Below are 17,676 nucleotides of genomic sequence, written 5' to 3' on the forward strand. Positions count from 1 at the left end.
TGGAGGAGTCTTGATCCAGTGCTAGAATGGTTGTGAGTTCTTCCAAAGTGGAATCTAAATGTTGATACTGTTCTTGTTGCATTGCTATTCAGAATCATTTATTTGATGTGTCTACACCTTTAACCTTATGATTAATTATGCCTTAATTCTTGTACAGTATTAGGCTTGTAATATTTCTAGTGTATTAGACTTGACACTTCAAACTTTTGCTTTATATTTCAATTATATCAAACTTGTGTTTAAAAAAGTCTGCATGCCAGTCAAAAAGTGGTAGCAATAACTACTTCTTTTTTTTTTTTTTTTTTTTTGGGCTCTTTTACAATTTGATTTTTGACAAGTTTTAATATCCGATCTGCAGAAGACTGCCTTTGATCCTAAATGCCAAGTATCAGTGGAAAAGTGTCCTCTTATGTTTCTAATGGTTAACACATTTCTGATTTGCGTGTAATTTAAATGGTCTGGTAGTAATGAAACTTTTACTTGTATTATAAAAATTGCCCACTTTTTATGAGAAAAATTTTTAGCATCTTTTGTTGTATTTTCATTATTAGAAGAATATTAGTTATATGCTGTTTAGACCTTATTGTTATGGCATGAAATCTATCAGTGTTTTTCAACAATCACCCCAGTAATTTTTAAGGATTAAGACTTATTTCAGGATAATTTACAGTTTTCCCTTCTCATATTTATTGCTCTCATTTTCAGACAGTGAAAATGAGCAGTAAGTGCTTGAAAAACTGAGAAATAACCACACAACAAAATTCAGATATAAAAAAGTTTGAACTTGAACAAGATTGACTTATAAATACTTATACATACAATCCTGACGGTTATTTTAGGGTTAGGTTGTTCTCTGGGAACGGATCAGCATTGCTTTGATGGATTTTAGTTGTCAGTTCTGTTTCTTATGATGTGTATGGTCTTGAAGACAATAGCATAGAATAATTTGTTTATATATGCCTGACAGTTGAGTTTCAGGGACTGCGGGATCCTCGTCATGGGCATATCATATTGTTTGTTATTGATTCCTTTAGAAGAAGCAATAGAGTCCACAGCCTGCCAGTATTTTCAGCACTAACTATTGAGGCAGCATTCTCAGATCATCGGTATCCTACTTGCTTCAATTGCACACCCATCCTGATACTTAACTTTTGAGATGTTCCACTGTTTTCCTTCTTATTTTCCTAGACTTATCTAGGAATGGCTTTATCTCGGGAATGGGTCCATTATCTCAGTTGTCCCTAACATTCATTCATTCCTTCCCTCTTTCATCAGGCACAGACTGTACCCCAGTATGTTATAGGTTCTGCAGTGAACTAGGTGGGCAAGGGCTCTGCCAGTAACATACTCCAAGAGGGAGACGGTTAAAAAAGCAGGAAGACAAGCAAGGTAATTTCAGATAGTGAACAGTGCTGTGAAGACAATTAAACAAGATCTTGTTATAAAGGATGATGGCTGGAGGTGAAAGGTGGTCTTTGGATTACATGGTCAGAGAAGACTATTCTGTGGAGGTGATTGCTAGTAGAACTGAAACTTAGCTAATAACCGGGAGCCACATAGACATATGAAGATCTGGAAAAAGAAAATTCCAGGCAGAGTGAACCCATAGTAGTACAAAGGCCCTGGAGTAGAAATGAGCGTGGTAGTTCACAGAACAGAGAGCAAGCCATGGTCTGGAGCTTGGCCCCATCAGGGGCTCTGGGATAAGAGGACATTGGTGTGAGAGCTAAGGTTTATAGAGCCTGTAGGGCTACTGGACAGTGACACAAGCTGATTTCCATTTCTAGGATATCCTCCCCACTATGCTAGGGAAACCGGATTGTAAGGGAGCAGGAGTGTGGTGATTATGTGTGTTCACTACTGAGATTAGCACCAGGCTTTAGGACAGTTTCTTCAGTTGGACAACTTAGTGGACCTGACAGCTTTTTGAAAGAGGGTACTTTTTTGTATTTCAGAGCTAATTTGACTCCTGTTCCTTTTCAAAAGTGGTGTATAAGTGTTTCTTGGTTTGTGTTTTCATCTGTTTATTGTTATAGCAGTCCTGCTCATTTCTTAACCAAATATAATTTAATGCCATTTCAGTAAACTGAAGCTTGTTTGATTTTTTTTTCGCATCGTTTGTTCCAGCATAGTAGCTTAGATTCTTGTTTGCAAATCTATACAAAAATGGGTTGTTCATAGAATTTTAGAAATTTTAATACTGTGTGATTCTAAGCTGTTTTTTGCTTGTAACAATTACTTTGATGATGATGATTAGTCTATTGTAGCAATAATACATATTTTAGTATGAATATATTATGAATTATCCTTAATATTAAGGAAAATTGGGTCTAATGTATTCCATCACATATTGCTGTCACTTTCCAGTTAGTTTTGATCAAGTCAATATTTAAGAAACTAGGTGCTTTAAATGGATTAAACTGATAGAATAATTGCTGATAATTCTCTGGGCAAAGCATATAAAAGGAGTTACTTATATAAATTTAAATGAAACACCAATAAAATTTGCTTATTCTTATATATTTTTAAAAATAAAAACATTAGTACGTGTTGACCATGTGAGATGGTGCATGCAGCTTTATGTAACAGCAGCCAATGCCAGTGTTATGCCCTAGAGCAGAGTTACCTTGCTGATTACAGTCCACATTTGTCTAAAGAGTATGGAGAGAAGGGCTGGGCAGGGAGAGTGGAGGAGGTTGGTTCTGTGGTTCATGTACCTGGAGCAGACCTGAGGAGGGTGGAGTAAATGGTCAAAGAAGTGTGGGCTCAGCTCTCGGGTCGCCAGAAGGACCAGAGTAGACTTTGCCAGTGAGGTGGGGAAACTTTGGGGGGTTTTGAGTAGAGGACTGTTAGAGTTGAGTTAAAAAATTCTTATAAATACAAATAATGAAACTATTCTACAGGGCAGAACCAGGACTTGGTTGAAAATAATAATAATAAAAAATATTAACTTACAGTGTTTCCTATATGTCAGGCACTAGCCTAAATGCTTTACAGAAGTTCAGTAAGTCATTTACTATTGACTGCAACTGCATGAGGTGGGCACCATTACTATCCCTATTTGACAGATAAGAAAGTGAACACAATTGAAAATATTTTCTTGGTGCATTAAAGTTTCATTTTAACATGATTTAAAGATGAGAATTTAGGATTTATTGACCTGTTTAGTTATTTGACTTTAAAAATCAACTCTGAGGTACAATCTGCATACAGTAAAAGGTAACTGCTTTAACTGTATAGTACAAGTTTCACACCCGTGTAACTCTTAACCGCTGTCGAGTCATAGGACATGTCCGTCACCCCAAAAAGTTCTTTTCTGCTGCTCTGAAGTTAGTCTTTCCCTGCCCAAGGTCACTACTGATCGACTTTCTGTTCCTACACACTGGTTTTTCCTCCTCTGGGGTTTCATGGGAGTGGAATCATACAGCCCTTGCCCTTTGGCGTTTGTCTTGTTTTGGTCTGCATACTGTTTCCGAGATTCAGCCATATTGTTGCATGTATCAGTAGTTCATTTCTTTTTTTTTTTTTTTTTTTTTGAGATGGAGTCTCGCTCTGTCGCCCAGGCTGGAGTGCAGTGGCCAGATCTCCGCTCACTGCAAGCTCCGCCTCCCGGGTTCACGCAATTCTCCTGCCTCAGCCTCCCGAGCAGCTGGGACTACAGGCGCCGCCACCTTGCCCGGCTTATTTTTTTGTATTTTTAGTAGAGACGGGGTTTCACCATGTTAGCCAGGATGGTCTCGATCTCCTGACCTCGTGATCCGCCCGTCTTGGCCTCCCAAAGTGCTGGGATTACAGGTTTGAGCCACCGCGCCCGGCCAGTAGTTCATTTCTTTACAGAAGCTGTTTTATGGGAGACCATCTGACCATCTAGATAGGTCTATCATAATCTTAATTCCAAAGAGCGAAACCCTGGGATAGCTTTCTATCTTTTCATCTTGGTTATTTCTCCCCCTTTTTTCTAATTCTAAAAATACATAGGATATAAAAAGTTGAAACCACTTTCACTGTTTTATCGTTATTAATATAGAAGTATATTTTTTGTAGATAATTATAAATATGAATCTGACTTTTTCACTTTTAAAAAAGACTTCTAAGTAAGGTGGTTCCTATGTTTTGACTTAAACCTCAATTAATAAATGTGTAGTTTCGGAAATTAGCATGCTGAATGAATAATGGTGGCACTTGAAATCTCATTTTGAATCGTGTATTCTACTAGGTAAATTAGCAATTTTTAGAAAATCTGGGACCTTGTCTTTCTGAATGAAAATATTATTTCTGAAATTCAGAAAAAAATTAACAACCTGAATAGCATTTCCTTAAGTCACTGGAACAAGCTTGTGGCAAGAAGCCTTTTCTTTTACATTAGGATGGTAACACTTTGGCAGAGAAGGAAGCTGTGGGACTGGTTTTCTCTGCCTCTCCTTTGATACCCTCTGAGTCACTCTCCTTGGTCAGTTCTGGCAATGCCATTCCAGCTGTGTGACCTTGGGCAAGTCCTCGGCTTATTTGTGTTCGCTTTCTTATCTGTTCAATGGGGACAGTAATGGTGCCCACCCCATGTGCCATGTGGTTGCAGTCAATAGTAAATGAGTTACTGGACATAAAGCCCTTAGGCTAGTGCCTGACATATAGGAAACACCGTAAGTTGTTATTTATTACTGTTATTTTTCAGCCGGTAACCACGGGCTGATTCTGTCCTGTAAAATAGTTTGATTACTATTACTGCTTGAATTCAGACCCAGCCATCCCTTGTCTGGGCTATTACAAAAGCTCCTGATTGATTTCCTCACCAGCAGTTTTCCTTCCTGCGGGACCATTCTCCGCAGGCCTTACAGAACGTGCAGCTCACTGTCTGGGAAATCAGAAAAGCCAGCAGTCGTCGTGCGTTGTTGGGAACGCTTTCGTGGAGGAGCTGGGATTTGCACTTGACCTGGAAGGGTGTGGAGGATATTGACCATCAGAAGAATTGAGGGCCAGGTGAAAGCCTAAATTGAGAAAGGCCCAGCGTAGGAAGGGGACCTAGTATGGTGAAGGTAGGAGGGGCCAGAGGGTGTGCCAGGAACCCAGATGCCTGTAGGGGCCAGGGATGACCTCTAAGAGTAAAATGGGGATTTTTCTGTGATTTCTTCCAATAGATTTTTTTTTTTTTTTAAATCCATGGATAGACCAAACAAACCGCATCTGAGATGAAAGGCTGTAGCCCACAGTTTGCTGCTTTGGATGAAGATAGTTTGAGAAGTTGAAACTCAGTCTCATCAGTAACAGCCTCAATGGGAGGCAGTAGAAAGCTCCTTCTCCTGCTTACCGACTCGCTGTCCCCACTCTCACCTATTCCTATTCTGTATTAGAATCGTCTGGACAAGAGGAGGGGATGAGCCCTCAGGTGTCTTATTTTCTTTACTTCTCTTGAACATTGACAGTCTCTAAAGCCAGCAGACGAACTACTAGATTTTATTTAGAAAGTTTAAAAAGCGGTTTGAATCAGATGCTTTGTAGATTGCTTATTCAAGAAGACAAAAGGTTCAGAGAAGTTGAATATAGAGTAGACTAGAAGCCAGAAAGCCTCACCCCATCTCGTCACTCTCCTGCCCAAACCCTCTTGTGTCATCCCACTGCTTTCTGAATGCAGTCCAGCTCTGTTTCCTGCCTTGGTTTTGCAGGTTCCAGTGGCGGCCGCCTCTGCTTTTTTCCTGGCTCTACTCTGGTGCAGCCGCAGTGGCCTCTTTTTATTCCTGAACAGCCCAAGGCCCTTCTCTCCTCAACTCCTCAGTTCTTAATACATGACTCATTTTCATCTCTCAAGTCCAAGTCCCTGTGTGACATCTCTGAGAGACCTCCCCCTGCCATCCTAACTAAAGCACTGCACTGTCCCCTCCTCATCTCTCTTACATCACTCTTTAGGTCACTGAGACATTGAGCACCCCTAGTCTGCCACATTAGCTTGGGGTGCAGGTGGGCAGGACTTGCCCTTCTCTTGGTTGCTGCGTTCCCCAGGTAGCACTGCTCCAGCACACGGACACTTGCTGCCAATATGTGCAGCACGATTGGAGATTCCTGAATAGCTTCAGGTTGGAAGATGTCAGTGGCAATGGGAACTGGAGAAAGGGATCGGACGTGACAGATTTTGAAGGATCAGCAGCAGGGTTTGGCTCTGTTGACCACCTCACGTCCCGGAGTCTTCCCCGGCTTTGGTGATGCTATGCGCTTGGTGCCTCTTTGGCTCTGCGATGACTTCTAGGACTGGGACTCATTTGCTGTGCTTTTTCTTCCGTTTCATTCTTTGATAAGGGCATTCTGAGGGCGTTGTTTTTGGCTAGTCTCTCCTTCTCTGCTTTCCATGGAGGCCTCTCATCCACTTCCATGGACTCCATGGCCAGCTGGGGCCATACTGCTCTTACAGCCATCTCTCTGTGCCCAGACCTCTGGACAGTTGATTGCCAGGCATTTGTTTGCTTGTTTGCAGTGACCACTGCTCTGAGCTGGGTACTCTGTGCGAGGTGAGTGAAGCAGAGCCTGCCTGTCTACACCCCTAAATTTGCCTCTCTGGAGAGGTGATTAACTAAGCCAACCAGAAAGGGCTTTCACAATACACAGGGCACACTGTTGCAAGTTGTGGAGAGTGTTGTAACTGAGCCATAGGGGAAATCCTACTAGGTTAGGATAGTGGGGACTGGCTTCTAGGAGGCCAAAGTGTACTCTGGGTAGAGCCGAGGCCTGGAATACAAATGCAAATTGGCCCCTTTTGGTAACCTCACCTTGCTGGGGTCTCAGCTTCACCACCCTGGGGTTTAAAGCATCTGGAACTTTCTTCTGCATTTTCCTCCATTCTCTGCAGGAGCCCAAATGGGCATTCACAGTAAGTTGTTGTGTTTAATACTCTGAAGATATTGCAACTTATCTCAGTTTATTCTGGTATATTTTGCTTTTTCTCCTTTAGAAATTAGCAGTGAAACCCTTCAAATGAAAAAGACTCTTGTGCCTGTTTGGAGACAGCAAATGTCACAGCCATGTCTTGTCCCCAACTTTGCATACTTGACACTGCTCACTCTCTTTTCAAATGTGCGTTGATGTAGAAAGTTATAGAAATTCATTTTCATGGCTTTTTAAAAATTATTATTTTTATTTTTTAGACAGTCTCGCTCTGTCGCCCAGGTTGAAGTGCAGTGGCGCGATCTCGGCTCACTGCAACCTCCGCCTCCTGGGTTCAAGCGATTCTCCTGCCTCAGCCTCCCGAGTAGCTGAGACTACAGGCGTGCACCACCATGCTCAGCTAATTTTTGTATTTTTAGTAGAGACGGGCTTTCACCATGTTGGCCAGGATGATCTCGATCTCCTGACCTCGTGATCCACCCGCCTCTACCTTCCAAAGTTCATGGCTTATTTTTGAGGGAAAATACGTATAACAAAGTATGGAAGAAAAAGATATAAAAGATATTGCAGGGCATAGAGGGAGAAAAAGGAACAAGGAGGAAGAGGGGAGAAAGCTTATAGTTGTAACTCTTGTAGTTTTTAATGTTAACAGTTGTACTCAGGAAGTGGGGAGGTACCCAGGAAGGGGAGAACGTAGGACATGAATGTGTGGATTAAGCCCCCGCTGCCTCCCTCCACTCTTGTAGGTTTGGTCTCTAGGAATCGGTCCTATCTTCTGCTTCTCAGCCCTGAGAGGGGAGGTACGATGGAAGACTGGAGGCGGTCTTAGTGCAGCAGCAGCTCGAGCTTTTTGATGATGTTTGTTGTATCTATGGATGTTTACCATATTGGAAATTATAATAAATTATTTTGAAATCGTTATAGATCCACATGAAGTTGTAAGAATAGTGTAGAGAGTCCTGTGTACTCTTACTTATTTTTGAGAAGGAGTCTTGCTCTATCCCCCCGGAGTACAGTGGCATAACCTTGGCTCACTGCAACTTCTGCCTCCCGGGTTCAAGTGATTCTCCTGCCTCAGCCTCCTGATTAGCTGGGATTACAGGCATGTGCCACCACGCTCGGCTAGTTTTTGTTTTTTTAGTAGAGATAGGGTTTCACCATGTTGGCCAGGCTGGTCTCGAACTCCTGACCTCAAGTGATCTGCCCACCTCGGCCTCCCAAAGTGCGGGGATTACAGGCATGAGCCACCGCGCCCGGCCCAAGTCCTGTGTACTCTTTACCCAGCCGTTTTTAGCAGTAACATCTTACAAAGCTTTAGGACAATATGAAAGCTGGGAAATTGATTTGGTATAATAATGCTAGTTAGACTACAGGCCTTATTGGTAAATCAGAAAAAGTTAAAACATAAGATTAAGCAATCACACATTTCATGAACCACCAGAATGATGACATTTTCACATACAATAGCCTCCAGAAAACTCCACTCTACACACCTGAGAGTGAAAAAGGCAGACAACATTTTAGTGTTGTTATAGCAATAGCTCTGACCTTGTGGGCCCCAGAAAGGGAATTCTCAGGTGTCCATGGACTGTGAGGTATGAGATACCACTGGGTTGGTGGTTAGAATGTAGACTCTGGAATCTGTCTGGATTTTATCTTGGCTCCACTACTTTAAAACTATGCAGCTTGGGAAAGTTACTCAGCAGGGCTGCTCTGTGGCATGGTATTTGAGAATCCAGACCCTGAAGCCAGATTGTCTGGATTGAAATTACCTAGCTCTGCCACCTGCTGGCTGTGACTATGGGCAAGGTTTAGTTTCATCTGTAACATGGGGATCATAAAAGTACCTATAGCAATTGGTAGTGTGCAGATTAAGTGAGGTGATAAGTGCTTGGAATTGTGTCTGACGTATCTCCAACGCTCCATCTGTGTTAGTTGTGATTGTTATTGTTGTGAGGATTAAATGAGGTAATGCATGTAAAGTGCTTAGCACAGATCTTGGCCCGGAGGATGGAATACATGTTGTACTCCCTAAGCTCCTCACCCCGTCCAGCATGGGAAGGTCATCCTGGGTCAGAGGAAATGTATCAGGAAAGCAGTAGAAAGGCCCTTCAGAGGCTCCCTAGCAAGGTCAAACCTCATGAATCAAAATCTCTCTAAGGTTTCTTATCTCAGGGAGCAGGAACAGAGAAGTTCTTTCTCTAGCCAGTGGACTTCATGAGGAGGGGGTCCTTGATCCTTACCACCTAGCATGGTGCTAGCTCTGAGCAGACACTCAGGGAGTATGTGTTAGTGTCTGACGAATGGGCTGAATGAAGGAGGGAGGCTTTGGCGATTAATTGGGGGAAGAGAAGCGAGTAGTGACTTTCTTTGAGTTTGAGGTAGGAAGTTGGAAACATCGAATTAATGAGATCAATTAATAGTTAATAACTAAATGACATTAAATTGACTTAAATTTAACATGTTAAATTTAATACTTATTGTTCCAGATCTGTTCACTGATACATGTTTAAAGACTGTACTTCATTAAGCAGTCAAATAATGAGTCCTCATTGAGGTCAACTAACAGGGAAGCAGAGAAGTCCTTTAGCTTCTTTCATATCACAGTAATCAGTGTTAAAAACCCATAAGACAGGAACATACTTCTATTCAGGGGCAGCAAGGATGGGGTGTGCTGGGAACGCCAGCAGTTGGGGTGCCTTGCAGAGCTTGCGATCTGCTCTCTGCTCTCTGCTTGATGACTTCTACTCCGTGAATGGGTAGACGAGTGAATGGCGATGAGTGTTTCTCAGAGGCCTTACCCCTGCCTGCCCCTCCTGCCTCAGTTCTAGCTGCTTCTCCCAACTTCTCTGCTCTGGACACATTGGTCTTTTTGCCCAGATACTGCTTTTCCTCTTAATTTGAGATTTGGTCCTGGCTGTTTTCCTTTCCTGGCATGTTTCCCCGATATTGTCACAGATTTCCTTTCTAATTCTGGAGAGGCCTCACCTGTCTGTCTGAAAAGGCATCCCCATCCCTATTCCATGACTCCGTGACTGTGTTTCCTGTTTTTTTTTTTTTTTTTTTGAGAGAGTCTCGCTCTGTCAGCCAGGCTAGAGTGCAGTGGCACGATCTCGGCTCACTGCAACCTCTGCCTCCCGGGCTCAAGCCGTTCTCTTGCCTCAGCCTTCTGAGTAGCTGGGATTACAGGCGCCCACCACCACGCCTAGCTAATTTTTGTATTTTTAGTAGAGACAGGGTTTCACCATGTTGGCCAGGCTGGTCTCGAACTCCTGACCTCAGGTAATCTGCCTGCCTTGGCCTTCCAAAGTGTTGGGATCACAGGCGTGAGCCATTGCACCCGACATTCCCCTCTTTTTTTTATTCGCCATTGATCAGAAGGCATGTGTCCCCTTTTTTGTGCTTGAGTTTTCTACAGGGCATCAGCCGTTGTATGTATGTGTTTAATTTTGTTTCTATTTCTCACCAGAGTGATGCCTTGTTGAGACAAGTGTGCTGCCTAGAACATTGCCTGGCCCATAGCAGGATTCGGAAATATATAAATAAATATATAGAGTAGATGGTGCAATTTATTTTAGACAAGATCAATCTGGGAAATAGTGCCAGGATCAAATTGTGATTCTTTAGTGTAAGAATCAAGATGAACCCATTTAGATATAATATTACATCTAATCCTATCAGGATATATACCAAGAAGAGATCCCAGTTTATGAGTATGTAGGGGAGAGAACTTTTTGAAAACATTCCTTTGTTCCTAAGGTTTACTTGTATATTGATTGCTTGGAATTAATGGCATACCACATTTTCTAAAAAAGGGTTCTTATATTGATCCAGAAGAATACCTACCTCAAATTCAAGAAATTCAGGCTCATGTGGAGAAGATACTTCCTGATAGATGACCCTGCTCTTTTATTTATTTCTATCCCCCTTTTTAGAAAAAGCTTTAAGTTAGCTTACAAAGAGCCATGCACTCATTCAAGTATTTAAGTGACAACAAACATTTGAAATCTACTGCTAAGCTGGGGGAACACAACATTGAATAAGATAGATACCATCTGTCTTCACTGCAGTCTCACAGAGGAGGCACACAGTAAACACAGAGCTGTACAAATAAGCATTTAAAACTGTGGTAAGAGCTATGAAGGAGAACCAAGCAAGAAAAGAGGGTGGTTCTATTTAGGAAGTCCAGCCTACTTTCTAGTAGACTGGACTATTTACTAGTAGACTGGACTATTCAGGAAGTCCAGTGTACTTTCTACTCCTCAAATCATTGATTTTCTAGAAATGTTCTAGACAGTTTGCAGCCATAGCCACGGCCATGGAGAGCCCAGTGGGGGTGTGGGTGGAAGAGAGGGCCGGCCCTGGGGCTGCCCAGTGTCTGGGTTGTGCTGCTGTGAGCTGAGGTGCTCCTCTTGTAGTTCGGTCCTTTTGTAGTGTGAAGGATACGACAATAACAGAAAAAGCTTTCCTCTACTGGGTGTGTGAGTCCCAAAGGAAAACCAATGGGTCTACTGGGACAAGAGGTGGAATAAAAGAGTAATTTAAAAGAAAAAAAAAGACAAAAAATAATGGGTTGACTTAAAACAGATAAACAAATGCATAGGATTTTTTGGTATTTCTTTTTCCCATGGCCTCTCTGCTGAGGTCCTTTTATGTTCTCGGGTGCTTCAGAAATTTTAATACACGTGATCTCCAACTTGAAGTTACACATTTCCTATGGGAATGACCATTCCTGCCTTAAGCACCATCTCCTGCTGACATTTCCATGGAAATCTGGAAGTTTTAGGGCAGAGGTTCTTAGATGATATTCCAGCAGAATCTTAAGTGAAAACTCCATGATGGTTAGGACTGACCATAGGCACTCAGATCGGACAGATACGGGTTCAGATCCAGGCTTTGAGCCATTTAAGCAACGTCCGTAAGCTCTAATTCCCTGCTCTGTGTGGAGAGGGGGAGACACTGATAACACCTGTTTCTTGGGCTATTTGGAGTAAATTCTCCCCAGCACGTAAGACAGCACAGTGCCTTGAGCAAGGAAGTTCTCAGTAAATATGAAGTTGTCATTAGAATCACTGTGAAAGTGCCTGGAAGTATCCGTTTAGGTTAGCAGACACGGTGACTTTTGAAATCGGCTGTGCTTCTGGGGAGAATAAATGGTGCTGCGTGTTTGCCTAGGGTCCCAACTGAGACGGAAGAAGAAGACCCCCTTTTACTTTACTAAATGGCCAGTACTGATAGGACATCACTCTGGCTAATATTTGTTAATGTCACTTACTTTATCAGTGTTAGGAAATAATCATTATGTAGCTTAGGATGCCAATGGCAACTACCAATGTAATACCTTTTCCCTCTTTGGAAATAAATTGTTCACGTTTCCAAAAATCCAGCTTATAGATTAAGAATTTAAAAACGGGGACACTATATTTAGAAGTGAAAAATGTCTGTAGTTAATTTATTCACAATTTAGCTAATTGGAAGTACCAGTAAGACCATTTTCTGGGGCTAATTGGCTATCTTCTGTTTTGAAAATGTTTCGGGGATATTGTTGGGACAAAGGTGTAAATCAAGCAGGAACAAAGCATTTATGTGTCTGAAGTGTAGGCTCATTTGGCTCGGCTCTGCACGAGAGACGAACCTGTCTCTAGATGCCCTGTCTTGGGCTCTCCAGCTTGAAGCAGGCCAGAGAGTAGATGACCATGTTTGTGACTGTGAGATTTATTTCTCTTGAAGTAGACTGTTGATAATTAATAAACCAAAAATTGAAATGCTGAGAGTATACCAGTTTGGATGATATTCTTTTCTTTGTACATATATTCTTGAGGACGACAAGAGCTTCATTGTTGTCGGAAAAATTGATCTTTTTTGTTTGGGGGTTTACTTTTGCTTATGTTGGTTCCTTTAAAAGTTCTGGAGAAATGTTTCCCTGTGCAGTGAAATGAAACACACTCAGACTACAAAGCCTATCATTCTTAGCAGTGCTGTGATACGCACATCAGTTAGACTGGATAAGCACATCAGCTCCGTAGGATATATGATGTACCGGTTACTAGACCCTTGGTGTTCCTTTGATTTGAAAGTTATCAAAAAATAACAGTCATATTCTGCCAGTTGGCTCAAATCTCTCCCTTCCTTACATACGTACCTAATAGTAATCTTTTCTTAAGATTATGAATTCCAGCATGAACTTTGAAAAGTAATTTAAAAAAATTCTCTGTTTCTTAGCAACTCGGTGATATCCTGGTGATTTTGCTGTTTAGTGACTTGGTGAACAGCGGTAAATTACTGTTTCCTGGAGAGGTGGCACTTGTAGTGAGGGACCACAATAAGTTGTCGTGTTCTGGAATGGAATATTCAGGCCCCATCCAGTTAGGGGTTGTTGCTGGAGGGCAACATGGATGGGGCAGGGTTGGAGGGCCCCAGTAGCCTTTGTGGTGTGTGCTGAAAGCATTCATTGAAGTGGGCAGTGTTGGTTTTTATTTTTTAAATGTGCTAAGGTACTGATGGTAGCCTTTGATTTAGAAGTAAGCTTATGCTATATTTTGCTGCCAGATTCTATTTGAGTTTAAAGCAGTATGGTGCCAGAGATTATCATGTTTTGCAAATGGCCACAGGTGGCTGGAACAAAATAGAGTAACACAGACATGCTTGAAGGCTGCAGTGGTTTCCTTTGGACAGTTACAAACAAGCATCAAAGCAGCTCCTCAAATGCTTGACATCATCGTTTTGGTCTGGCTTGCCAGCTTCAGGTTTTGATTACATTTTTGCATATTTGCTTATTGAACCAGAAAAAAAAACAACCCCACGATTTGGGTTTTCTTTCTTTTGCTATGATCCTTCTATTTCTTGACTTGCAGAACACTACTGAGCCTGCGGTGGCCACCGAGACCCTGGCTGAGGTACCCGAACATGTGCTGCGAGGACTTCCGGAGGAAGTGAGGCTTTTCCCTTCTGCTGTTGACAAGACCCGGATTGGTGAGTACTCCTCCTGTCCCGGAGCAAGTCAGGCAGTAAAGAGCAGGTGGCAGTGCGGCTTCCTGCAGGGGCATGTCAGGTAGGGAGCACACCATAAAAGCAGCGGATTTACCCTTGACCTAGAAGATTTTATGGTGTTGATGCATTTTCCAGTCAAGAATCCAGGTTGGACATGGGTTATAAAAATAAAACTGGGAAAACACACACACACACACACACACACACACACACACACACACACACACGTCCCATCCTTCTTTACTTGCCCAAGTGTCCTCCTCCTATGAGTCTCGTTGCTGAACCTCGCCCCACAGAATGTGTTGTTCCCTTCTCTCTGATTTCACCATGATGAGCGTGATTGTGCCATTATATTCACTTCATTGTTTTGTAATTATTTTTACACTTGGCCCTGTTGTTTCTTGTGCCTTTATTTCTTATGTATCTTTGTGCCTCCAGTACCAGACACTTTGTGGACCCTCAGTAGATACTTGAATGAATGACATGCTGTGAGTGTATCTAAATTCTTCTGGCTGGGATTTCTCCTTGAACACAAACCAAGCTTGTGTGTGTTTGGTCTTTTTGTGGCCTAATCTTTAGACAGAAGGCTAAGGAAGTGAATTGTAAAACTTTAGTCAAAATACAGTCTTGGAATACATCATATTTATATCCCTGTTTCTTTTTTTTAGATGTACTTCCGATACTCCAATTTATATGTACACGTGTGTGAAAAAATTTTAACACATGCTTTTAAAAATTCTCATTGGAAACTTATTCATTGAGCAGTTTGAATATATTGTTCAAATGAAAGTGGTTGATTTTATAGCTCAACTAATTGATTGTTAGTGTTGTTGTCAAATGCAGTTCATAGCAGACTTACAGAAAAGTGGGATTTGTACATCCTAGCAGGATAGGACCGGCCCAGCCTTTACCCCCCATTCCGTATATGAGGAAACTGAAGCCAAAAGGTGAGGGAACCAATCTGAGGTGCTGCTGTGTGCCAGTTTGTTGACTGCTGGGCCAGACTCCTGCCATTTCACTGCCTGCTTGCTCATTAAATCTCTTTCTGTTACGGTCAGTGCATAGTAAATAGAAATAACCCTAAGAATACTGTGGATGAACAGCTATTTTGGCTGTTAGAAACTGAAAAGTGAGCCATTCCAGTAGCTAAGTTTTCAGGAAGCTTAGGCAGGAAAGCGTTTTCCACTTTAAGCAAATGAACTTCAAAAATATTTATTCATAAAACTATATTTCTAACCCTTTAAAAGAACAAGTCATGTTCATTAGGGACAATTTGAACTTTACAGACAAGCAGACAGAGGAGTTTAAAAATCAGTTGTAGTTTCACTCCATTCCAATATTTTTTCTCTTCAGTTGTTGTGACTGTTATTCAAGTATTTGTGATCCTACTGTATGGGTAGTGTTACATGTAAAACATTAAAAAATATATACAACATTTTCTTCTAATTATAAAACAATGTAGGTTCTTTATAGAACAGAAGAGTATAAAGAAGAAAAATAAAAATCCCCATTGAGGACTTGACTTAATTTAACTTGATCTCAGGCTATTTAACATTAGCTTGATTTAGGCAGTCTAGCCTTTTACCTATTTTGTGAAACTTAATTGATTTTAATGGTTTCAATCTTTAAAATAACCATGATACATTATAAAAATACTGATTTTATTTTCTAGGTGTCTGGGCCACTAAACCAATTTTAAAAGGCAAAAAATTTGGGCCATTTGTTGGTGATAAGAAAAAAAGATCTCAGGTTAAGAATAATGTATACATGTGGGAGGTAAGAAGTAATTCTGATTCTTTGTTTTTCAGAGTTTTATGAAATAATTATTCTGTTCTCTCAGAATTTGACATTTTGAAATTAAAACAATCATTTTAATGTGTTCTTTAAAATCAAGAATATTTTTATTAAAGAGAAAATGTGTTTCCCTGGATACAGACTGCTATTTATATATGCTTTTGTATTTTGAAACTGCTTGGCTGTCCTCAACAATAAATGTCAAATCCATGTTTTATATTGCCGTGTCCAAGGTGTTTTGCTTTGCAACTAAGACTTTGACTTCCTGTTCAATGGTTTGTCACTTCACAGGCTTCCAGATAAACCCCATAAAAGACACTATGGTGGCTGCAAAGAAAGCACTGTTAGGTTCTTCTCTATATTTTAGAAAGTAATTTCGGTGTTGCTAGGAGATTCAGAGTTGGATATATTTAGCATATGGCTCATATATAGCGCTTGTAATTTTTCAGGAGTTTTTCATCTATTAATTTCATGTTTTCTGAGCAATCCTGGAAGACAGCAGGGCATCTGCATGCTCCTTTGAGAGGGGAAGCAGTCAGGAGACAGAGCTGAGCTCTCCTTCTCTGTGGGCCTCCACTCGAGAGGCCTGTAGATGCAGAACTAGAATGCATCTCTCCCTGCCTCACTGGGAGGCAGTTAAGGTTTTCATTGCATTGCCTGAGTTCAAATCCTACCTCTAGCTTTGTGACTTGGAGCAGGGTATATAACCTCTGGGCTAGAAAACCCTCAATTTAAAAAACAGAGATAAAAGATATCTCCTAGGATAGTTGTGAAGATCAAATTTGTCATTGTTGCTTTTGTTGTTCCCTGGGGTATTGCATAGGAATTCAGCATTTGTGATGAATTTAGTTCAAGTCAGTGCCCCCTGGAAGCCCCCTGAATTCTTAAAGGAGCTCCATGGTGTGACTCCTTTTCAAAACAAGTTAAGTTTTTGGCTGGTGAGGAAAAGCATTCCTATTAGATTGTCTGAAATTGAATCACATCTGTTTTTTACACATTAACATATAAAAGCCTAAAAATAAAATATGGCTAGGAAATGTGTGGACACTTTTCATCAAGAAGTTCTGTGGCATTTGTATGGTTGAGGTACGCTGCTATTTTTCTTCATGCTCTAAGCTGTTTCCCAACTCAAAAAATCCGACAGTTTCTCCCAATAATTTTGAGTTCTTTGTTTCTTATGAATTTGTTATAATGTATCTTCTGACTCTTAAAGGGGGGTGTCTTAGGAAATGAGGATTTACCACAAGAGTCATTGCATTCTGTTATTTCACCACTTTTGAGGTGTAAGAGTTCTGTGTTTGTAGAAAAGCTGCCTGGCCAAAAAATGTTAAGATAATGCCTGCGTGATTAAAAATGTCTTGGACACAAAATTATTCTCCCAAATAAACTGCATTTTTAATTTTAGATGTTTCCCAAGGGAAAGTAACAAATTTGCTCACCAGGTTTAGCACTACGTTTAGTGAGAATAATGTCAAGGAACCAGAAACTGCTTACTCTAGTGCTGTGTTTATAACACTAATCTTGAACAAGTGCCATCAATATTAAACTTAAGTTAGTAGTACCTATTTTATCCCATGTAACAACTTGATATTGTTGGGCATATCGTATCATTTATTAATAGTCCTTTTTGTAAATTAAGCTTCATTTGCATTGAGATTCATACATAGTATGACTCGATAGTTGTTGAGAATTTGGAACCATGACTTATTAGAATTTCTTCTATAAACCTGTTAACATCCCATTGTTAATGTAAGATACTTCTTATATACTGTACTACTAGAGTTTGCAAATCCTTGATAAGAATCCTAGTTCTTATCAAGGGTGGCTTTTGTCTTCCTGCAATTAAAAAAAACTCATTCAAGTAGTTCTGACTACAAAGTATACATTTGCCATAGAAACCTGTAAGCCTTTTGCTCTGTTAAAATAAAAGTCAATAGATGTGACATACATGTGTAAGTGTGTATATGGCAAAGGAAGTATAAATTATAATGTAAATATTTCTTAGAAAGAATAAAATGAACA

General features: G+C 40.9%; 2 protein-coding genes across 5 annotated transcripts in view; one reads left to right on the forward strand and one right to left on the reverse strand.

Annotated features, from left to right (window-relative positions):
• Positions 1-17,676, reverse strand: part of DHRS3 (dehydrogenase/reductase 3) — a 1,035,619-nt gene that overhangs the window by 669,349 nt on the left and 348,594 nt on the right. The gene's annotated exons all lie outside the window — the stretch shown is intronic.
• Positions 1-17,676, forward strand: part of PRDM2 (PR/SET domain 2) — a 116,716-nt gene that overhangs the window by 4,609 nt on the left and 94,431 nt on the right. For all 4 annotated transcript variants that reach the window (XM_050787825.1, XM_050787808.1, XM_050787799.1 and 1 more), the window contains exons 2-3: positions 13,725-13,842; positions 15,533-15,636. In XM_050787825.1, the coding sequence (XP_050643782.1) occupies positions 13,725-13,842; positions 15,533-15,636 (222 nt within the window). The remainder of the gene's footprint in view (positions 1-13,724; positions 13,843-15,532; positions 15,637-17,676) is intronic.

This window comes from Macaca thibetana, chromosome 1 (genome assembly GCF_024542745.1).
Source record: "Macaca thibetana thibetana isolate TM-01 chromosome 1, ASM2454274v1, whole genome shotgun sequence".
Taxonomy (NCBI): Eukaryota; Metazoa; Chordata; class Mammalia; order Primates; family Cercopithecidae; genus Macaca; species Macaca thibetana.